This window comes from Vicugna pacos, chromosome 13 (assembly GCF_048564905.1).
Source record: "Vicugna pacos chromosome 13, VicPac4, whole genome shotgun sequence".
NCBI classification, from domain to species: Eukaryota; Metazoa; Chordata; class Mammalia; order Artiodactyla; family Camelidae; genus Vicugna; species Vicugna pacos.
Genome location: NC_132999.1, coordinates 45,329,971 through 45,353,153, shown reverse-complemented (window position 1 = coordinate 45,353,153; position 23,183 = coordinate 45,329,971). Strand labels below are relative to the sequence as shown.

General features: G+C 54.4%; 1 protein-coding gene and 1 long non-coding RNA gene across 2 annotated transcripts in view; both read right to left on the bottom strand.

The window, feature by feature from the left end:
- Positions 1–631: 631 nt before the first annotated feature.
- Positions 632–2,271, bottom strand: LOC140700942 (uncharacterized). Its single transcript, XR_012079702.1, has 3 exons — positions 2,101–2,271; positions 1,945–2,008; positions 632–969 (listed from the first exon to the last, which is right to left on the bottom strand). It is a non-coding gene; the product is annotated as an uncharacterized lncRNA (long non-coding RNA).
- A 13,727-nt stretch (positions 2,272–15,998) lies between these two features.
- The window catches only part of ADGRB2 (adhesion G protein-coupled receptor B2), a 32,992-nt gene continuing 25,807 nt past the window's right edge, over positions 15,999–23,183 (bottom strand). The window contains exons 24-31 of the mRNA XM_006196911.4: positions 21,884–22,055; positions 21,525–21,620; positions 21,142–21,181; positions 19,847–20,466; positions 17,424–17,459; positions 17,062–17,160; positions 16,906–16,962; positions 15,999–16,492 (exon numbers count right to left, since the gene is read on the bottom strand). Coding sequence (XP_006196973.2) covers positions 16,307–16,492; positions 16,906–16,962; positions 17,062–17,160; positions 17,424–17,459; positions 19,847–20,466; positions 21,142–21,181; positions 21,525–21,620; positions 21,884–22,055 — 1,306 coding nt within the window. The 3' untranslated portion in view covers positions 15,999–16,306. The remainder of the gene's footprint in view (positions 16,493–16,905; positions 16,963–17,061; positions 17,161–17,423; positions 17,460–19,846; positions 20,467–21,141; positions 21,182–21,524; positions 21,621–21,883; positions 22,056–23,183) is intronic.

Genomic DNA, 23,183 nt, shown 5'->3' with positions numbered 1-23,183 from the left:
GCCACCAGGCAGGTAAACACTGGGGGAGGAAGGGGGAACACTCCAGGCATCCTGGGCCCCAGCTTGGTTGTCCCCTGGGTTCTGCCCACCTGTTCTAAGGAACTTGGGCAGAGGTGACAGGCACAAGAGCCCTGGATTCCAGTCTTACCTCTACCAACTGTGTGACCCTGGGCTCCAGCCTCCCCACCGTACCATGAGCTAAACTGAAGGATCCCATGTTCACCCGCCTGGTGTGTTAAAGCATCTAAAATCACCTTATCCCATTACTCTCTCTCCGTAGTTCCGAACTGGGGCAACTTTGCTCCCCTGGAGACATCTGGCAATGTCAGGAGACATTTTTGATTATCACAGCTTAGGGTGAGGGGACCTTCTAGCAACTAGAAGGTAGAGTCTGGGGAAGCTGCTAACCATCCTAAGATGTACAGGACGGAATTACCATACACTGCATGATACAGAATGCAATACGGAATTATTCCTCACAATACAGAATTATCCGGTTCCAAATGCTCTCCCCCAAAGGAAAGATTGCTCCTCAGAATTCCCATGCTCTCTGACCTCTTTTAAACTCTTAATCATGCACTGATCAGGTGTGGAGGCCGTTGGAAGATACCAGAGTTGGATCCTGCCTCTGTTTAATAGCGGCAGCTAACATTTATTGAAGGGCTGGCCGGCACCATACATGGAGAAACTCATTTTAGTCTGAGAACAACAGCAGGAGGCCCAGGCACTGTTATGATCCCCATTCCAAGCATGAGGAGGCAGGCAGAGAGAGCATGAGTAATCAGCTCAAGGTTACACAGCTGGCAAGGATGGAGCAGGATGTGAACTGGTCATTTTGGGGCAGACCCACAGGGCAGAGTTGTCTCTGGAAAGGAGCCCACACAGCAGGGGCCTGGACAAGTCCTTTTCCCTCTCTGAGCTGCCATTTTTTTTCATCGATCGACTCTGTCATTTCACCCAGCAACGATTCTAGGAGGTAAGGCATCGTTATCACTTCCACTTCACAGGCTAGAAAGGTAAGGATTCAAGATTTAACCTCAAGGTCATAAGGCTAGGAAGCAGTGGAACAGAAATTTGAACTCAGCTCTGCCTGACTCCAGGGCCTATGATCTTAGCCAGATCACCTTCCCCCCGAGCCCCCGACCAGGTGCTATAAAGCAAGAGAGAAGAAGTTCTGACGCTTGGATGACTTGTGAAACACATTGTCAGGCCCCACCCCCAGAGTTTCTGAATCAGTAGTTGGCTTTTCGAAGAAATTCCCAGGTGATGCTGGTGCTGCGGGCCTGGGGACCACATTTGAGAGCAGTAGAGCAGTAGAGCATGGAATTGGATCACTGGTATCTGGGTTCAAATCCTGACTCTCTAACTTGGTAGTATTGCTTAGCCTTTTCCTCAGAAAAGCAGAAATACAGCAATATGTGTCACTTAGGGTTTGCCGAAAGGATTAAAGGTGAGAATGGCAAAGGGAAGGGCCCTCTTATGGTCCCAGCACCTAGTAAATATGGTCATATGCTCACCAGCGCCAGAATAATGATCCCCAACATAGGCAACTCCCTCCTCCCCTAGACAGACCAGAAGCTCCTAGAGGGCGAAAGACTAAACAAAGGACTAAAAACCTGCCTTTTCTCCTGTCTGCCAGCCATCTCCCCTGGCATGTACAAAGCAGGGCACAGAGATGACATCTCAGAACAAACACGTGGAGGGAAGGATGGTGGGATATAGCCCATATCTTCCAAGCATTCCAAGGGTCCTTTGCCCCATAGCACAAGGCCTGGAGTAGGGGTAGCACTGAAGACCTCCAGACAGACCTGGTCCCCAGCCTCTAGGCTCTGCCCCATCCCTGATAACCCCTTTTGAGGCAACTGTTGGACTCCCAAGGCCCTGCAGGGTAGTTTGTATACTCTTACCCAAGCATCTTTTTGGCTACCAACCAACTCAACTCACAGTCTTGCTATGCTGTGTGGCCTTTAGCCAATCCGTAGCCCTCTCTGGGCCTTAGTTTCTTCACCTAAAAAGTCAAACAAGAACTCAGCATAGTGGTTAAGGGTAGGGGCTCCAGCCCCAGAATAATTGAGTTCAAACCCCACCTCTACCACTTACTAGCTGTGAGACTTTAGGCAAATCCCTTCACTTCTTGGAGACAGCTATAGTTTCCTTGTCGGTAAAATGGAGTTGTCCACAGCTCACAAGGATGCCGGGAAGGTTATCTGAGATGACACATTTCAAGTGCCGAGCAGTTTCTAGAACTCAATAGATAACAGCTATTCCGTACAAACAATGAGAGTGTGTATCCTCACCATCAAAGCAAACACAATCTGTTGGCTGCCTTCACTCCCCTCTGGTCCCTCACATATTTAGCTCTGAGACCGTCTTCACCTTCCTTCCCAAAAGGGGCTGGAGAAGGCAACTGGGAACAGTCTCCCAGAAAGGGTAGACCTGAGCAGAAGCTCTGAAGAGGGAGGGGTGTAATCAATTACACTCTTTGATCTATTTCCGCATCTTTGTGCCCTGCTAGACTATAAGCCTTAGAAAGAGCTGCTTTTGCTATTTTATCCTCAGAGCCTATGACAGAGACTAGGTACTTTATAAATACTTGGTGTCTGAATGAAAGAGGGGGCTCAGTTCCTTCCAAGGACAAACTCCCCTCCGTGGAGGGCAAGTGGAAGAGTCTCCTGGGTGAGGCGTGTGGGGAGGGGAGCATCTAGGGACTCCCAGGTTCTGTTTTTGCATGCAAGAGCCTCAGACAGTTGGACTCATAAATTCTTTGAATCCTGGAATCTCTGGGTGGAGAGAAACTTTGGCTGCTGCCCAGCCCCACCTCCTCCCAGTAGTGCCCGGGGCTGGGCTGGGGAGGCCTGACAACCTAGCTAAAAAGGGAGGTGGAGGGAATGGGCAGGGCAAGGGAAAATTCAGGGTGAAAACCCAACTTTTTCACCAAGGCAGAAAATACACTCTAAGCTCAGAAAGGGTTTGATCTGGGCTCTGCTACTTCCTGGCTTTGTTCTCCTACGCAAATTCTTTCACCTCTCTGAGCCCTTAGTTTCCATATCAGTAAAATGGGCTGATAATAATAACACCTAATCACATGGAATTGTTGGGAGGGTTAAATGAGATCGTACACGAAATCAAGCCAAGCCCATAGTAAACGCTGAAAAATGTTAACTGTTGGCATTATTGTTATTGGGGAAGGCTACTAATTCACCAGGGACTCTTGCCCTACTCCTTACACCCATGCTCATCTCTGACAGTACCCCCTGCCCCCCTCCCTATTTACATAGCTGATTTCATGTAGCTTTGAAAGATCAGTGATATTCCAAGCAGATAGCAGACATTTTTTTCCCCATAAAGTGGCCTAAAGAGCAAATAATATGTAAAGAAATAAAAGCAATTGGAGTATTGTCAGCCTTGACCATTCAGAAAAGGCTTGATCCTGGTGTTTGGAGGAAAGAGGACAGGTAATTGGAAGGTGGGGATAAAGAGCCTGGGACTGAGGACCTGGGTCCAGGGCTAGGGTCAGCCCTGATGCACTGTTTGGCTCTAGGAGGGCCCCTGTCCTCTGGCGACAAGGAAAAGCTGAACTGAGGGACTCTAAGCCCCTTCCATTCCCCAAGTCTGAGATTCTTAAACCTGTAATGACCCAAACATGCCCCCTCTTCAGAACCAGGAACAGGCTGAGGTGAGTCAAAGACGTGCAAAGCCGGGATGCTGCCCCTCCTCCCCCTACTCTGGCCCAGGTGTTCCACATTAACCTAAGAGCCCCTGTGACCATGCCCACCCCTCCCGTGGCTGAGCCCCTCCAGGCAGGGAGCTCACCACAGCCATTAATCCTCCCCTGCACATCCAGAAGTGGAGAAAAACAGGTGCCAGAGATGATTACTAACTTGCTAAGCTGGGATGGAACCCTCGTGTAACACCCACCATGTCACTGCTGCTTTTTAAAAAATGATTTTAATCATCAGACCAATCCTAAGTATCTATCATCATTCCCATTTTGCAGGTGAATGGGTGTCATCCCCAACTTAAGCACTTTACAGTAAGGAAGTGGGCTCAAAGAAGTGGCTTGCTTAAAGTTAGAGCTGGAAGTGGAATCTAGGGCTATTACAGCACAACCTGCTGTGTGATAGGCCCCTTCCTCTCTCTAGGACTCAATTTTCTCATCTGTTGAATGGGGATGCTCACTCCAGACTCTAAGATCCAACTTGGTACTTTTTGCTGCTCTTAGCGCAGGTCCCCCCAGAAGCCTAGAACATCTCCGTGGGCCTGGGTGGGAGAGAAGGGTAGGTGTAGATGTGACTGTTCCACAGGCTGGTGGGTTGCCGCCAGACGACAATAACAGCTAAATAAATCAGGACCAGGAACTCCTAATCCTTCCCGGCTGTGGCGCTGCTACCGCTCACCAGGCCTGGGCCTCCATGGCCTGGCCCGCTCCGCGTGCCTGGGAGGGGGACATGGCGCAGCCAAGAGCGCGCAGAATGGGGCCAACAGAATCGGAGTGATGCCCAGCCGGCGTCATGTCCAACCGTCAAGACCGCCTGGGCTCCTGAGGTGGGGGGAAGGCCCTCCCGGCAGGGTGACTCAGGCCTCCCAGAGCCCCTCCTGGGTAGGCACGTTCCCGCGTCTTGGTCTATTTTTAGAGCAGGCTCCAGGCCTGAGCGCAGAGGGGTAGGGGAGGGAGGCCTCGTGGGGGTGCAGGCGCCTGACCAACTCCTCCCGCTCGGGGTTTAAGCCCCAGGCCCTCCAGCCGTCTAGCTAGAAAAGAATGGAAACACTTGAAACTGGGGGGAGGTGCAGGCCCAGAAAATGCATCCTTCCTTCCCCCTCCCGCTCCGCGATGCCTGGCGGCTCCGGGGAGCTGGGTGCGGCCTCCCGAAAAACGACCTCTGTGAAGTGCGGCCAGGAGCCTCCCGACGGTCGGTCCTTCCGTCTGGCTATTGGACTTGGGGCCAGAGCGGGCGGGGCTCCCGGGAGAACGCAGTGGTTGGTGCGCGGGGTAGGTAGGGAGAGTGCTAGGGTTGAGAGGAGATGCTTCCAGGTTCGGGAGACCCGGAACCCACCCCGCCATCGGCCACGCCCCTAGTCGGCCTTGGGCCACACCCACTGTGGCTTTCCTGACTCCACCCTAGGCCCCGCCTCCTATCTGACTCCGCCCGGAAACTACCTTGTATCCTGTCCCAAAAGTCCAGAGAGGCCTGGACGCCCGGCCTCTAACATTCTGGGGCTCGAGCTGGGCCTACCTTTGGGGGCGGGGACAGAAGTGAAAGGGATGGGGGCTTCCTCCCCCAGCGGGTGTCGGGGAGAAGGAGAGCGTCGTGGGAAACAATGGCGCCATTGACGGGGAGACGTATCTGTGGGAGCCGGCAGTCTTGGAGGCTGAAATGGTGGAGGCAGCCCGAGCACAGAAACACCCCGGTACACGCGGGCACAGAGCTGCGTGCAGAGGCACCTGAGGCAGAGGTCTCTGGCCTGATGCCCCTACTACTGGGCCCTAAAGACTGAGGGGACAGTCCAGGGGAGTGGGTACAGCTGATAGCCCCAAATACATACGCCTTCTTGGTGAGTTCAGGGACTCCGCGTATGGAGAGGCTCAAGTGGAGGCCTTCGCACTGAGCGTGAGGGACAGAGGATGGGAGGCGGAGCCGGTCTCCCAGCACCAGCCCTCCATCTAGTGGGAAGTTTGGGAATAGCAAGATGCAGAGATGGGGTGGGGGGAAGGGTCCATTGCACCCCGAATCCTTCCTTTCCTTGGCCTTCACGCCACCATCCTACTCTGCTCCATCTCAGGGATTCACCCCAGATACTCATTCGAAGATCTGTCCTCCTTTCTCCCCAAGTCCTGTCCCTTCTTCCTCATAATTATCTATGGGTAATGCCCTCTTCTGTCCATCATCACCACCTCCAGGGATCCAGGCAGCCACCATCCTTTGCCTGGATCCCTGCAGCTCCTGCCAACTGCTTTCCTGGCCTCCAATCTTACCCTATCCCCTTTCATTCTTCTACTACTAGCCAATAAAGTGGTTTTAAACCAGAAATCTGCTCGGGTCACTTCCTTGATTAAAATCGTTCAGTGGTTTCTTGTGGCCAGATGAACTCCATACTTTGGGTTGGGACTTAGGAGGCTCTTTGCCACCCAGTCCCACCTCCTTCAGTCTTAGCTATTCTCACAGGGCAATTGTCAGTTCCTCACACACCCCTGTTGGCTCTCACCTTGAGGACTTCATACTTCTTGTTTCCTCTTCCTGGGACACTTTTCCTTGCTGTCTTCAGGACCCCTTCTGGCAAAAACTTCCCCTCCTTGGAAGGCTTTTCCTGACCTTCTGACATGACTTGGGTGCTCCTTGTCTAAATTCCCACAGGACCCAGTGCCTGGATCTCTCATGACCTATCCACTTTTGTGGCAGGATAATTTATTAAGATTTTAATTATTTTGCTCCCCTCCCAGTTCCAAGCTGAAATCTGAGCCCTTTGATTTTTCTAGCCTCTGGGAACTTATATGGGGCTGAACACAAAAGCTGCTTGAAGTCTGATGGTTCATCCTGACTTTTGAAAAAGCTAACCTTCTGGAAGTGACTGTGCTAGCTGTTCCCAAGGGATGGGGAGAGGAGGGCAGCCAATGTGGACAGAGAAAGGACAGAGCGCAGCTAGAAGGGCCAGCACTGGGGGTCATGTGAATGGTGGGGATCAGTGTCCAGTAGCCCCTCCCCTGACACATGATGGTAGCTGTAGGGAGGAGGGGGGTGGAACACCTAGGGAGGCTGGAGCCCAGGCACTGGGGTACTAGTCTCAGTGCCTCCAGGTGACACAGGAAAAGCTGAGTTGTTGAACCTCAGGGGACCTCGTGGACTAGTACGACAGGCATCTATTTCTGTGTAACCAGTGTACTCAGGATCAGGACTCCAGACTTAGGCCCAAGTGGGATGGCAGGTCCTTGCACAGGCTTATGGAGAAAGCGGCAGGGGACCTCTGGGATGGTTGAGACTGAATTTTCTGCCAACTTGTGGGAAAGGGCTTAGAGTGAGAGCCAGACTGGAGCTGATTTAATGAGAATACAGAAATAGGGTATTTCTTGAGTTTGTGTGCCAAGATTCCCACCTGCTCCAGCTGTCTGTTGTATGCCACTGCTCAGCTGAGACTGGGTGTGCCTCATTCAGAATCGAATCCTCAGGCCCCAGCGTGGTGCCTGGCATATAGGAAGTACTCAAAACGTATCTGTTGAATTCATTTTTCCTCAGTAACTACAGAAATCTTTCTAAAGCCCAAGTCTGCTCCAGTGACTTGTAGGCAGCCCTAGAAACAGAATCCAAATCCCTCCCGTGGCCCACAAGGCCCACCGTGCTCAGAACCTGGCCCCTTTCACGGGCCCCAGCTCCACAGCCCATCCTCCTCACACTCTCCTCTCCACCCAAACCACACGTTTTGCTGTTCTCCAGATGAGCCAGGTTGTTCCATGCCTCTGTGCCTTTGCTTACATGGTGTCCTCCGCCTGTGGTGCCCTTTCCCCCTTCCCTGCCTGCTGAGCTTTCAATCTGTCTTCAAAGTTCAGCGCAAGTGTTGCCTTCTTTAGCCTTCCCTAACACCTCCCGGCAAAGACAGAGGAGATTCCCTCCTGCTCCAGGCCCTATTACTCATGTCCAGGTCTGGCTCCCTCTTCCCCAAGACCCGTTTTCTGGACTGTGGGTTTCTGTGTGTGACGTCCAGTGCCCAGTGCCAGGTACACGATAGGTTCTCTGTAAATGTTCACTGTTTACTGAGCTTTAGTCCTGATCGCCACCTGCCACCACAATGGACTCCTGGTGTGACCTCAAGCAACATTTTCCCTCTGTGGGCCTCAGTTTTCCTCTCTGCACAATGGGGACAGTGGAACTCCATGGTCTCTAAGGGCCCTTCCTTCCCTCAGTTGAGCTTGGAAATGATGGCATGTAAAATACAAATCACCTGTGTGCACTGCAGGCCGGCTAAGAGTAGAGCCAGCCGGGATAGGCAGCTGCACATGGTAGCACCCAGGGGTCACCTGGGAGCAAGCTCCTGCCAAAATAGCTGCACAAGACACGCTCATACACAAGTGGATGTGGCCTTCATCCCCAATCAACCATAGACCCTGACAGCGAACAATTCAGCAGCAGCTGGAGCTGCCAGGCCAGCAGCAAGTTAATATGCAAGGAAAGAGCCTACTGCAATATGCATGCCCCGAGGCTGGTGTCCCCTGGGGCTCTCGCCTTCCCAGGCCTGCTTGTGCAACACCCTCTCTCCAGCCTCAGATCTAGATGCAGAAACAGTCAGCCTGTGGTGGGGCACCAAGGGCCAGAGCTTTAACTGCTTCCTAGATACTTGCTTCTCAATGTCCTATGGGAACCTTAAACTCCACATTCATTCATTCATCCATTCAACATTATCCATTACGTTCCTATCATGTGCCCGGCAGTGGTATGTATATCAGTGAGTATCACCCTGTTCTGCTTTCAGGGGCTTCCAGTCTGGTGGGGGAGACAGACAATAAACAGGAAACACATGCTATAATTTCGCATTGGGAGAAGCGGTACTATGGCAGGATTAGGGTGATATGATAAAAAATGGTTCAGAAAGGCAAGGCATATGCAAGGAAGGCCTTTCTGAGGAGGCGGCATTAGAGATTTAATCAAAAGATGAGGAGATAGCAAAGCAGATAACCAGGGAAGAGCTTTTCAAGTGGCAGGTACAGCATATGCAAAGGCCCTGGGGTGAGAGAAACCATGAAATGTGTTCAAGAAGCACAAAGGAGGCCATGTAGCTAGAGCTCTGTCCATGAGGAGAAGGGTAGGAGACTCAGTCAGAGTGGTGGACAGGGACCAGATCAGGCCCCGCCTCTTGGGCCACAATGAGGAGCCTTAACTTAATTCTAAGAACAATGGGAGGCCCCTGGAAGGTTTTGGGCAGAGGAAACAAAATTCGTCCCTTCCCCCTGCTTCCCTCCTCCTTGGAATGCTTCTTAGAGACTATGTCTTCCTCATTTTTACATTGTCAGGGCCTGGCATGAGCTGGCATCAGATAATGTTTACTGAATAAATGACCAAGTCAAGCTCTCCTGGCTCAAGGCTTGACTGAGTGGCTCTGATTGGGTCATCTGGGCCGCTAAGGAATCTCTGGGCAGCTCAGGATGAGAGTCTTCTGGGCTAGACAAAGACATTTGCATGCTCTAGTGTTCCCCATACATAATTCATAATAGCAACCCATGAAGCATAATACTTACATGTTTGCTAAAATGAAAACGTCTTCTTTTGGGGTTTTTCAATTGCAAAACTCTGGCTAAGTTCATTGAAGCAGTATTTCTTCCTATTTATGTGTGTGTTCGTGTGTTGCTGCCACCTTGCAGGTGCCTGCTGGACTGTCTGCCTATTAGGTCACCCAGTGCTAGATAGCATGCCTGGCCAACTGTCCCCTTGGTGACGTGGTCTTAGCTCTTGAGCTCAGGATTGCAAGAAACACCAAGGTTGCTACAGTGGCCCAGGCCTAGCTGAGGACGAGCAGCCCCATATCAGCATGTGGGCAGCTTCTCAAGGCTGCACCTGGTGTGACAGCTGCTCAGTGCTGGTAATATTCCCGTGGGTCACCAAGGCTTGTCCCTACCCATCCCTGACCTTCCGGAAACTATAAAAAGTGATCAAGGCCCTGAGAGATTTCTCAGAAGGAGAATCTAAGGCTCAGAGAGGTTATTTAACTTGCCCAAGGTCGCTCAGCAAGGTGAGGACTGAGTTGTGGTTTGAGCACAAGCCTGGCCTCTAAAGCAAATGTCACTCCCTTCCTGAGGGTGGGTGGGCTGGGCTGGGCTGGTGAAGAACGCCAAGGAGCATAGTCTCCCTGCCCATACCTGGATCCACAGAGCTGACAAGAACAAACAGTGGAGCTTGAGGTGAGCCCTGCCTTCCCTACCACCTCTTTCACTGCCCAGCTAGGCTCTAGGCCTCTAAGTTCAATGCTCCCCCAAGCCCTTCTCTGGGGCCTAGACATGGACCCTCATCTCAAAGTCCCCATGTGGATTCCACAGCATCACATGGGCACAGTGCTGGGCAACTGGAAAGGGTTCTAGAAGCTTGAGCCAGCACAGCCATGGGCCTCTGGGTCTCAGGACTTGCCCTTACTTTTATCCCACTGTGGCTACTTCAGTTTCTGTCCTTCCTTCCATTGCTCAACCCGCAACCACACCTGCAGGCCAGTTTGAACCCTGCAGGGAATTAGACTCAGTCCCTGCCTGGGAGGAATAGGGATCTCCCTTCCTGTTTTCCTAGCAGAAGACAGGGCTCAGGAAACTCAGACGAAGTAGATCAGTGATTCTTAGAGGGAATGGGAAGCTCTGTGGCTCAGGGCAAGGCCTCTACATGCAGGCTAGTTTTCTCCAGCTGACCCCAGGCTGAGCTCTGCCTCTGCTGGGTTCCTGTACTGCCCCACCCCCGACTCCACCATGGGTGGGAAGTGACAAATGAGCTTGAGGAAGTGGAGTGGGGGGGTCGACGATCGATGGCATTAACATGTTGCCCAAATTAAATATTGACTTTCTCAGTTGACTCTAGGGATGCCTGGATTGATGGTTGAGGCTGTGCTGTGCCACCGCAGGGGATGGGGACATACCAGCCTGGAGCAGGCCCAGTGGGGAGCACAGGCTTGTGGGGAGAGCTCACTCATGCTCCTGCCTGGTCAAAAGGAACAGGGACGGGGGCTGCAGAAAGCCCAGGACACCAGGTCTGTTTCTTTGTCTTGTACCTGGGAGCTCCCCATGGAGTCCAGATTTCCCTCCTCCCAGAAGATCTTGGAGGGAAGGTTTTGTTGAATGCCCACCCCAACCTCCCCCACCCCTTTTCAGGAACCGTGGCTGGCCTGCAGCCCAACAAATGAATAGAATCAATCTTTGTGATGATATCCATTACCAGGTCTCAGGACCCTGCCTCCCAGGATGGTAGGGCTGGTTATTTTTGGTCTGTCATTATGTAGGATCTTGGGGAAGGGGAAAGGACAGCCTCTCCATTCTTGGAAACATTCCATCATCCTCTCCAGCTAATTCACCTTCAGAGCCAATAGTGGGCCCTGAGCTTTCTTTCCCTCTTTTCATAGCTCTACTTCAAGAACTGTCTAACCTGTCTGAATTTCCTCACCTCCCAGTCACTCTACTACCTGCTCCAATACGGCTTCTGGCCATGTCAGATACTCTAGCCCAGCCCTTCTCCTGACTTCTAGTCCTATATATCTAACCCCCTGCTTCCTACTTGAAATTCCCTCTTAACTATCTCCAAGGTATTGCAAGGTTAACACGCTCAAGGTGAAAGTTATGATTGTCCCCCTCCAAAGCTGGTCCTCTTCCTGGCCTTTGGATTCAATGGCATAGTCATCCATTCAGGTGCAGAAGATGGAAGCCCAAAAGTCATCCTTGGCTCCTTCCCTTACCATCCATACCAGGGGCTGACAATTCCACTGCTGCATACATGTAGATTCCATGCCCCCTACATAGCAACCCCCTAATTAAAGTTTCCTTTGTATGGGTGGTCTCCTCACTGATCTCTCTGCATCCCTCACTCTTCAATAACCACTCCCATCCACCCAGAGCAATCCTGCTAAATCTGATCATAGCATCCCCTGCCCAACACCCTTCTTGGCTCCCCACTAGTCTGAAATGCTAAAACCCTTATTGGAACCTCTCCTGCCCCGGATACTTAGCACATGTTTTGAGGGCCTGAAAGGGTAGGAGTGTTCTTGGAAGAGTGCAGGGAGGAATAATGGGGGGTAATGGGGACTGGCCCTAAAAAGCCTCAACTGTGGGACCCCATGAGCTGCCAGGGTGGGCAAGAGGAAACCTCAAGAGAAATCAGAGAGACAGAAGTTGGCAGCATCCTGCACTCAGGTTCTCCCTCAGGCCACTTGGGCCACCTAATTTCCTTTTAATTGGTGTCTAATGGAAGTGATTAAACCCAATTGAGTTTTAATGTGTCTGTTCAAGTGCCAGTCCTAACCTGCCTCCCTCCTCCCAGGTCTGGGGCTGCAGGTGGGAGGCAGGAAGACAGGCTGTGGGGCTGGTTGTAGGGGTGAGGGGAGGGGGGCACACTCTTCCCCCAGCCCTGCTGAGGTAGCCCTGATACCAATCCACAGGTCTCCTCAGGACCTTCTCCTGTTTCCCCAACACCCCTCCCCTGCCCACCTGTGTCCCCTGAATACCTGGATTCCGGGAACATTGACTTAGGACCTACTTGGTGCTGGCACTGTGCTAGGAACATTCTTTACATCACCTCCTTGAACCCTCACCATGTCCCAGCGAGGCAGGCAGTACTCGTACCTCCTTTTCACAGAGGTCACTGAATTGACTTGTCCAAGATCACCGCCTTTGTTCTGTCTAGAGCTGTGCTGTCCAATATGATAGCCACTAGCCATACATGGTTACTAAGGCCTCAGAATGTGGCCATACTAAATTGAGATGTGCTGTACATGTAAAACACGCTAGATTTCAGAGACGTAGTATGGAAAAAGAATGTAAACTACCCGGCCGGTAATTTCCATATTGATTATATGTTGAAATTGATAATATTTTTGATGTGATGGGTTAAATATATTATTCAAATGAATTTCACCTTTTTTTTTTTTGCTTTTAAAAAATAGCTACTAGAAAAATTTAAATTACATAGGTAATTACAATTGCATTATATTTTGTTGGACATTCCCCAGGGTCTAGTCTTATGAAAGTACGGATGGTCTTATGAAAGTCAGATGACCACCCATGATCTTGCCACAGCCCAGAAAGCAAGGAAAGGTTGCAGGTCTACTTGGGTGAGCTTCTCAGGCTGACCCGTTATCTCTTGGGAGGGTGACGGGTCCCTTTCAGCACCTTGGACAGCATCCAGGGCTGGCTTCCCACTTGGGGTCTAAGATAGCACCGAGGGCCAGGAAGGGATAACTGGGGAAGGGGGTGGATACCACCCACAAAATTCTCCCCAGGAATAATCTCAAGTCACATTCTGGATACCCCAGGAGGAAGGCTGGGTAAGAATTATAGTTATCCCCATTTTGCAGATGAGGAAACCAACATTCAGAGGGATTTGTGCATTCCATCTGTTCACCCAGTAAAGTCACTGATGCCTGCTCCACATGGAAACCTCGGCTGAGTACACAAACCCAAATAGAAGATAGCCATTCTGTGTGAGTAGTGTGAGAGTGAAAGTGTGTGCCAGGGCTGAGGGAGCCCAGAGAGTGCTGACTGCTGAGGCAGGGTGTTCAGAGGCAGCTTCACAGAGGGGGCCACTGGGTCTGGATCAGAAGGGGAATTTGCCAGCATGAGCAGATGGAAATTCCAGGCAGGAGGAATGCCATGTGCAAACGCACGGAGGTGAGAGATATGAGCCAGGAGAGGTAGGCAAGGGCCACATCACCAAGGGCCTTGCATTCTAGGCTAATTCTAGGGTCCTTGTAAGCCTTCTGAGCAGGGAGGGCAGTGGCCTGGACAGATCTGCATTTGGAAAGATCACACCTGGGCTAGGAGGCAGAGAAAATAAGTAGGACAATGAGATAAGAAATTCAAGTCCAGGAAAGACATGACAGGTTGTTAGATATTAGCCCACACGAAAGGGCTATCAGGCCTACAGATAAGGAAGCCCACGTCAGACAGGGCCCAGTGACCTGTCTGAGGAGACACGGCAGGTCAGTGCCTAGGGGAGTGGGGACTGAGGGCAGAGAGGAGGATAGCCCTCCACCCAGGAAAACTCTGCCCCGACCATAGAAGTGGTGAATCTCAGAGCCCCCGGGAGCCTCTGCTGCACCTGCGGTTGCTGCTGGAGCAGAATCAACAAGGTGAATACTAAACCTCCTCTTCAAACCAGATGCAAAGCAAGAAACTACAAGAGGGGAGGAAAATGTACATCATGGCTCAGCCCAAAAGGTCCCTGTGATGGCCATGGAGCCCAGGGCCAGGAAGGAGGGAGGCAGGAACACAAGAAAAGCAGTCAGAAGGCTTTAGGTGGTGCCTCAGAAAAAGGCCTGGCTCAGGATGTGGGGCGGGGTCAGCTGGCACTAGGTCAGGGATGGGGGCTTTGTTTGTGTGAGCCTATTGGCCCTTCTGGGAACAGGCCCCCCTCTTTTCGAGACCTACTCCCCCCCCTTCCCCTGAGGTTCTCAAGGGGGCTGCCAATCACAGCACCCCACCACCTGGGGCCAATAAGACCCCTTCCTTGGGGATTTTCTGATTGCAGTTCAAGAGAAAAGTTTCTTTCCCTCTGGGGGCAGAGTTGAGTGATAGGAGCTGGGAGAAGGAAGCCTGGCAGGCCCAGTGGAGTGAGGAAGCTTTCCTAAAAGAACGGAGCTGACACAGAAGCTAGAAGGGATGGGAGATCTGGCCGCATCCTGACCCTGGCTCTCATCACCCAAGGCCAGCCACCCACCCACTGCCCACTGCCCACCGCATCCTTGCTGCAGCTTGCAACTCCTAAGTGAACAGTTTCTTTCTGCCTGAGCTGGCAGGTACTGGGATCCTGCCACCTCACGCCACAAGTTCCAATATAGCCACTTCCAAGCCATGGGAGTTTGGGAAAGTCATGTCCCTTTCTGAGCCTTGATTTCCACATCTGTAAAATGGGAAAGTCACAATACCTACCTCAAGGATTCAAGTGAGGTGGTGCATGAGTGAGCACCTCATACCCATAAGTGCTGGGGCTGCCCAAAGGGAGGGAAGCCCAGGCAATGAGCGATCACATGCGGTTGGGGCTGGGGGATCTGCTCCCTCCTCTGACTGGGCCCACAGCTGGCAGGGTTCAGAGAAGACTGAGGGAGCCTGTACCACCACAGCCACCACTCCTCCAGCCCCTCCAGGAGGCCATTAGCTGTGATACCACCCTCCTCACCCCAGCAGCCAGTCCCTCTTCCTTCCTCCCCATCCAGGCTCCTAACAGCACCTAACCTCTCCCTCTGACATGTTGGCCACCCCTAGAGACAATCAGCTCTCTGAGAGCCTGCATCTGGGTCTCAGAGTACCTGGGGGCGAGGTGCCCTGAGGTGCCCAAGCTGCTAAATGACCAAGCCGAGAGCAGCACCTGTGGCCTCTGCTCCTGTGGCTGCCTGACCACAGAAGGGCCACAGCAAGATGTTTCCACACTGATCCTACACACTCTCTTCCTGGATTTCCAGGAACTGAGCAGGGTCCACTTATCCCGGCATGTAAAGGCTATGCCCTAGCAATCGCCCTCTGGCACCAAACCAGCCTGGTCCCTCCACCTCACACCTACCCTGAGCCCTGGAACCTGGGTCTCCCCCGACACCCAGCTCCTGCTGCTCCCTTGCAGCAAGGATGGTCAGATCCCCAGAGGCTGAGCTTAAGACTCCAGTCCTACCAGGGGGCTATTGATGAAGGTGAAGTCCCAGTCCTGCCTCTGACTGTGGCCTGGAGCAAGTCACTTCCCATCTCTGGCCTCATTTTCTCATCCACAAAATAGGCCACCTTTCCAGCAAGGTTTTTGTGAGGGGTCCGGGGCTGAGTGTGAGGAGCTCCTAGCACAGAGCACAGCATGAGACAGAGTGCCACAGACAATAGCTAACACTTAAAGAGCTTCCTCTGTGCAGGCACACCACGGGTGCTTTACATGAGTTCATTTGTTTCATCCTCCCAACAGCCCTATGAGGTAGGTCTATTACCATCCCCATTTCACAAATGGAGAAACTGAGGTCACTAAGCTCTGCCTGAGCTCCAGCACTGACAGTCTAGCCTTTAGGTCCCAGTGAAAGGCAGCCACTGGGGAAGGCCAGCTTCAAGGGGCCCCACCCCACATTCCCAATCTGCTTACCCCAGGCCCCAATAGGGGAAGGGATGGTTCAGGGTCACCAAGTGAGTCAAGAGCAAAGATGAGGTCAGAGCCCAGGCTGCCCTCTCCCAGTCAGGGTCAGCCTGACCCCTCTCCCAATTTGACGAGACCAAGAGACAGGAACCAAGGAGACAGAGGAACAAAGTCAGGGTCCCAGGGCTAGGCCTTCCCCTGGGGGAAGCAAACAGCTCAGCAGCAAAATCCACAGAGTGAAGTTTATTCCCAACAAAGTTCCCCTCCCCCCTCCCCAGCCCGGGACAGGGACAGACAGGCTGGGGGCAAAGATGGGGCTCCAGGGGCTGAGAGGCCTCTGAGAAACAGGGAAGGGCCCTGGCCCCCTGGCCTTGCCGTGTGTGTCTGGCCACCCCCAGCCTGGCTGAGTCCACTGTGCCTCCCTGCCCAGCCCTCGGGAGAGGGGAGGGGGCGCTGGCTCCTGGGTAGTTCCAAAGTGGAGTGTGAAAATAGAGAGATATATATATTTATACGCAGTGGGCAGTCCGGCGTGGCACTCACACCTCTGTCTGGAAGTCGCCATCCGGTGGTTCTGTGGGCTCCCAGGCTGCTGCCCGATGTAGGGCCAGCCGTTCTCGGGGCTTAGGGGGCAGCGAGCCCAGCGTCATAGACTTGAAGGTGCTCCAGCTCTGATGTCGCCGCTGCTGGGACAAGCCTGGACGCTCCCCTGGGCTGGGCTTCTCCTGTGGGGGAGAGCGGGAAAGGCCCGTGGAGATGGGCCAAAACCCTCTCACCCATTGTACAGAAGAACAAACTGAAGAGGCCCAGGGAAGGCCAGTGATGCCCAAAGTTACCGAGAAATCAGGTACCAAAGTGAGGTTCAAATCCAGATCTACCTGGCTCCAGGGTTGGGTTCCTGACCCCTGTGCTCAGAGTGGCCCCCAGAGACCGTGTCTCCTTTCTGCCCACCCTCCTCAAGATCCTGGTGGAGCCCCCACCAATACCCCATCATCTCCTGAAAACCCAAGACTGTTGCTTATGCCATGGGCAGGCCCTTGGTGAGGCAGGCTGAGGTTGCCCAGGCTAGAGAGGAGGGCAGGGATGGAGGGAGCGCCTTGCAGCCCACCTCACCCCCAACCCGGCCCGAGGGACTTACGCTGGACACGCTCCGTTCAGCCGCCCCACCCGAGGACACACTCCACCGCTTCTCCCTCTGCAACGGGGGCCACGGGTCAGGGTCTGACCCCAGGGGCCACTGCACCAGGTTGGGCCCCGAGCTTCGGGCAGGAGCAATTACAAGAGGGGCCCTCACCTTGGCCGTGGACTGGCTATGGTAGCGGTCGAAAGTGTGGAATTTCTGGTTGAGCTCGTGGTAGAGTTCTGAGTGCCGTTTTCGGGTATGCATCACCTTCTGGGAGCCACAGGGCGTCAGCATGGGGCACTCAGCATCCTGGGTCCCACACCCCTGCCTGCTGCTGGCCCTTCTGGGCCAAGGCCTGGCTCTCTCTTCACCCCAGAGCTACAAGCTGGGCTTGGGCAGTGAGGGGGATGTCATGGGGTTAGGCTCTGCACTCAGGCTTGGGCTAATTTTAGAAGGGGACTCTCCAGGGACAGACGGTTCCCCCCACCCACCCACCCACACAATCCAACACACACGTACACTGCAGCCCTTACCTCAAAGTCCAGATCTGAATACCGTAACTTCTTTCGCTGGGAAGGAGCAACAAGGAGGCAGTGAAGGAGAAGAAAGCTTTTTACCATGTGCAGGCGCTTTAGAGACAGGAAATCTCTGGCACCCCAGGGTCTGTCCACTGCACCTTCCCCCAGTCCAGGCCCAGGAGTTAGGAATCCTTAAAGGGCAGCCCATGAAGTTGAGGAAACAGGTTAAGGCTGGGAGACAAGGCGCTGAGGCACTCCCTGCCACAGGTCTGCAGCTCGGGCCCCAGGCCCCCGCTCCCTGCTGCCCCTGCAGCGCACATGGCCTGAGGCAGACACCCACCGAGGGGCACATGTGTAGACGAGCAACTGCACATGGGCCAGAAGTCACAGTGCAGACTTCCAACATGACAGGGACACAGAGTCACAGAGCAGACCCTCTTTCCTCTGTGCCCTGGATTCCACCCCTCTGTCCTGCCCTATCTTGCCCCATCCTCTCTGCCACCAACAACAGGCTGCTCCTCCCTCCCCAGAAACCTCCACTCGTCCTGCAAGTACAGGACACAGGGTTACAGAAACCTTCCTTTGACCCCACCTTGTCCCTTTTCCTGGGCCCTGACTCCCTAGCCTCCCTCCCACATATCCCTCTCCTGCCTCTCAGGGGCCCAAGACCAACTTCAAGGCCCAGATGGGAGCCTATGTAGCCTCTGGTGCTGCTCAAGAAGGAGGCCCTAAAGTCTTAGTATATCAGTGTGGGAGCATTCATGCGACCAAGGCCAACTTTCCCAGGCTACCCAGGCGGAAGCTGAAGTCTAGGGAGGAGAAGGGATTTGGCCCAAGGTTCTCAAGGATGCTGCTAAAACCACCATCTAGATCACCCAAGACATGCTCACCACCACTGGCATCCGTGACACCCCTCTCCTGGTCCTCACACCTCCCCACCTGCTCTTTCTCCGCCACCCACCTGGCTACTCCAACTCAAGGCCCTCTGTGCTCTGCCCTGGGCCTTCCCCTGCGCTTCACCATGAATGTACACGTGTCCTCCTTGTTGCCATGTACCACTTTGTGGAGACAGCAGGACACCACTCCCTGCCCTGATGCCAACAAGAACTATATACATGGCTGTGTCCAACTTAATCAACTCGAAATTCCCCCTCCCAAACCCGCTCCTCCGCTCCTGCCCCACTGCAGTTGCCCGCACCAGAATTCTAGACGTCATCCTTGACCCCTCAAGATGCTGCCACGTTTACTGCGACCTTCCACACAAGGAGCCCAGCACTAACCCCTCCCCAGTGGCCCAAACACAGGCAGGCGTCCACAGAACAAAACCTGCCATGACGCTAGGCGCTCCCCTCCCCAGTGCCCCTGTCGAGCTTTCTTTGTTATGCCTTCCTGTTTTTGCCATCTGCAGCAGGAGCAGGCACCAAATGTTCAAGAAACATTTTGGGAGAAAAACTAAACTTGCAAACCTAGCTGCTAACTTAGTTTTCTCTGGGTTGAGGATGGGGAGCAGGTTTTTGAGGCCGAACATGAGCAGCCAATGGTGTCTGAGCTGTGGCTCCTGCCCCTTTGCTCATCCACAGCCTCCTCATCCCTCCAAAGAAAGTTCTAGAACATTCTAAAGTTCTACAGTGGCCACTACCACCTGCTTGTTGTCAGCAATTCCCTTGCAAGGAGCAGGCCTGAAGAGGCCAGAGGGAAGGTGGGGCAGCCACAGAAAACACACAGGCAGGGACAGAGCGGCTTACACTTCTCAGGAAGAGAGGGGCAATTACCACAGGCCTACGGGCAGTGCCTGAGGCTGCCTTCGGGGATGGTAACACCAGCAATCCCTAATTATCTAGCACTTTCTACCTGCTCCACACAGAGAAAATGTTCCATTTCAATTAGTCCTTGCAGCAACTCTACCAAGAGGCTGCTATGTTATCCCCGCTTTACAAATGAGGAAGCGGGGGCTCAGAGAGACGAAGATGAAGAGGGATCACCTGGGTCTCGGGGTAGAGAACACTCCAGATCTCACTGCTGATCAGCAGCACCCAGATCCGAACTCAGGTCTGGGGGACTCAAAGGCCCAGGCACTCAGCCCCTATGATGTGGCCTCCCCAACAGTACAGCACCTGGCCAGGAAGCCACAGGCCCCTTAAAGGAGGGCCCATCTTAACCAGTCACCCCAGAGCAGGCACTAAAGCAAATGTGAGTGCTTCGAGAAGTGCACCCTCAGCATGTGAAGTCCAAGCCCGTGTGAAGAGCTCAGAGAAACCAGGGTTCGGCTGGAACTGCCTTGAACACAAACCGAGGCGAAACACACTGTGAATACACTCCCTGGGACGTAGAGGTTGTTGCCGGCTGTCCCTTCCCAGCTGCTGCCTGAGACTCATACACAGTTACAGGCACAGGGGGGCAGGCCTCCCACCCCAACCCCGTGCCCTACAGCCCCTCACCTCCAGGGAGCCCAGCTTCATGGTGGAGCCGGGCACAGTGCGGGGCATGGTCCGGCTGCGCTCCCCCGGCTCGGGCACTTGGCGGGCGCTGGGCGTTGGCGGTGGCGGTTGAAAGGTCATCCCGTAGGGGTTCTGTAGAGACCCGTAGGCAGGACCCAGCCCCATGCTCGAGTGGTCCACAGACAGGAAGCTGGGGTAGGCTTCAGTGTGGGCCAGTGCCTTGGCGGCCCGCCGGGGGGTGCCCTCGGGCCGGGCCCGCGGGGGATCTTCGCCTCCTCCGCCCCCACCGCCGGGCTGTAGGCTCAGAGTCCTCCGGGGCAGCACCATGTAGTCCCCCTCGGAGCCGGGCTCGGTTGGCCGCAGCCATGTGAGGTCCAGCTGCCGCAGGCCGCCCTCCCCACACATGTACACGGGGTTGGCCTCCTGAGGGGGTGGCGGTTCCCCAAGCCCCGGTGAGGCTGCCATGGGCACCAGAATGTTCCCAGGCAGTGGTGAGAAGCTGAGGCTGCCCTCAGGACCCATGAGGCAGGACTTGGGCTCCTCGTCCTCATCCAGGGACAGGCGGGACAGTGTGCCCGTGATGGTGGACGGGTTGCAAGTGTTGACCTCCTTGAATAGCACTGGGGGCAGGAGTGGAGGGAGGTAAGTTCTGGGGAGGAGGAGTCCCCAGATGCCCTTGCCCAGGCTGGCAGGTACCAAGCCCCTGAGCCTGGGCAGTAGGGAACTGAGTCCTGGAGTGATGGCTGCATGGCTAACACAGGCGTTAAGAAGATGACTAACCCAGAGGCCCACAGCCAGGCAGGAACTAGGATGAAGCCAAGGCCCAGCTCCACAGTGCCCAGGGGCAGGTCCTGACCTCTGACCCTATGGCCCCAAGGTTGTCAAGAGGGCCCGGGTCCTCCCCACTCCCTGGGCAGCTCCTCCCCAGGAGACAGAACTTGAAGAAGACTCTGGACAGAATCAGGGAAATGACAGAATAATATGACAGCCACTTTGTGCCAGGCACTGTGCTAGGCACTTGATGCCTCCTAATTCATTAAGGGTCCCACCCACCGTGGGAGGAGGACAGATTTCCCTCCTTTACAGCTGTCTTAACTGAGGCTCGAGGTGTATGCTGTTTGCCCAAAGTCACACAGTGAGTGATGTTCACAGCCTTGAATCCAACTCAGGGCTCCCTGGTTCTAAAGCTGGACCCCACAGCCAGATCCCTGTCAGGGCCTCAGGGGGTGGGGCTGGGGGCTCTCCCTTCTTGCCCAGCTCTGGGGCCCATCTCCACTCTGCCCTGGCACACTCACCTGTCTGACAAGCCAGATCCACATCCTTTTCAAAGTCTGACTATAGGCAGAGAGGGAGAGAACAGATGGGCAGAGAGAAGATCCATGTATCAGGGTGTGGGACCCGGACCCCACCCTACCCACCCAGAGGTTCTGCCCCCGGCACACTGCCCAACAGAGCAGAGGAGCCCCAGACATGGTCTCCTCCAGCCCCACCTGACTGGAGGGAAAATGAGTTGGGGAAGGACTTGCTCAAGGTCATCCAGCTATCAGTGGCTGAGCTGGAACCAAACCTAGTCTCTGTCTCCTCCCTGCCATGGATGAGGAAGGTAAGGGGCTGTGGGCAGGGGGCCAGGGGTGGCACTCAGAACCCACTTGTGCCTTACCCAGGCATCCTCACTCACCAGGATCTGGAGCTGCCCGTTCTTACATGAGTCGGGGGAGTCTTCACTCTCATCAGCCCGGCACACACCCATCTGGCACTTCACCACGTCCTGGACCTGGGGGTAGCAGGTGCCTATTGGGCCTGAGGCGGCCTCAAGGCCCCTGGCACGGTTGGCAGTGCCTCCCATCCCCGGAACCCAGGCAGGTGTGGAAGGAAAACACATCCAGCTTAGGGGATGGGGGAAGGGGCCCCAGGAGGTTGAGGACAAGGCCAAGCTGGCGGCTTGGTTGGAGCCTTAATCCTCCCTGTCTTTACCATGGGGAGAAGCAAAAGACTGGAGTGGTCAGGGGTGCATGGGGTAGGAGAGGCCCAGCCCACCTCTCGGCGCAAGAAGCAGTGCACAGCCGTGATGACAAAGCCCTGCGCGGAGTTGAAGACAGCGAAGAGGGCCTGGAAGAGGACCGAGCGGCGGTCCGTCATGGCCAGGACAGCGGACATCCAGGTGAGTGCCAGCAGGGGCAGCACCACACAGGAGCTCCAGAGCGAGGCCCTGGGGACAGCAGCGGAGGATCCATCAGCAGAGGGTCCATCAGGGTGATATTCCAATGCACAAGCTGGGCTGAGCCAGGGCCTGCACTCAGCCTGGGGCCCTTAAGTTACCCTACTACAGGCAGGGCCCCCAACTACACGACCTTGGTATCGCCCCGGAAGCAGAGAAACAGAACAAAGACAGAGCAAGCGGAGACCCCGGGGGGACCAGGAGAGGTGGGAGGGACAGACACTGACAGTGGAACTGAGCCATTGGCAGCGGCAGCATCAGGGGACAGAGATGGAGAAGGTGGAAAGAAACAGTGCGAGAGAAGAAGAGGGAGACAGATGCAGATGCTGTGAGTTTCAGCCCCATTGTGCACAGAATCGCAGGTCTGGACCATATCCCTAGAGACTCTAGGAGGGGAGGAGAGGAAGAGGGACACAGAAAGACAACAGACATGGTGAGAGAGGAGATGAGATAGGCAGAGACACATGGGAAGATTAAACAGGCAGAGCGCAGAGAGAACGGAGGACATCACAACACGTATCTTTGGGGAGAAGATGGGGCCTGGGGTGGCTGAGGCTCCTCCCCCTCAGTTCCCCAAGGAGGAGGTGCCAGGCTCCCAGGGGCTGCTCAGAGCCTTGGGCAGAAAGATCAGAGCTGAGGCTAGGGGTCAAAGCCACGGTCAGGGCCAAACCCACACATCCCCTGCCTCCTTGGCAAGGGAGGGCAGAGAAAAAAAAGCAGAGGGGCCCCGGCATCCAGCCACCAGTGCCAGCCTGGTGACAAGCTACAAGGCACAGTTGGGCAGTCTTGCCCTACTGGGCCAGGTGCCACACCCAGCCTGCTCTGTCTCATGAACAGGCCCAGTGGGAGAGCCAGGCAGGGGTGGGAACAGCTCCGGACAAGGCAGAGAGATGGGCAGGTGGCCAAGACTTGCCCCAGGAAGAGTGGTTCTGGGATGTTCAGCCGGGCAGGAGGCGGGCACACTGGTCTCCACTGCCCCCGGGGGCAGAGCCAAGACTAAAAAGTGGGCCTAATCACAGTCATGAGAGCTCCCATTGATTAACCACCAATTCTCTGCCAGGCACGACACGGAATACTTTACATACATTAGTCACACTGTGACCGAAACAACACCAATAA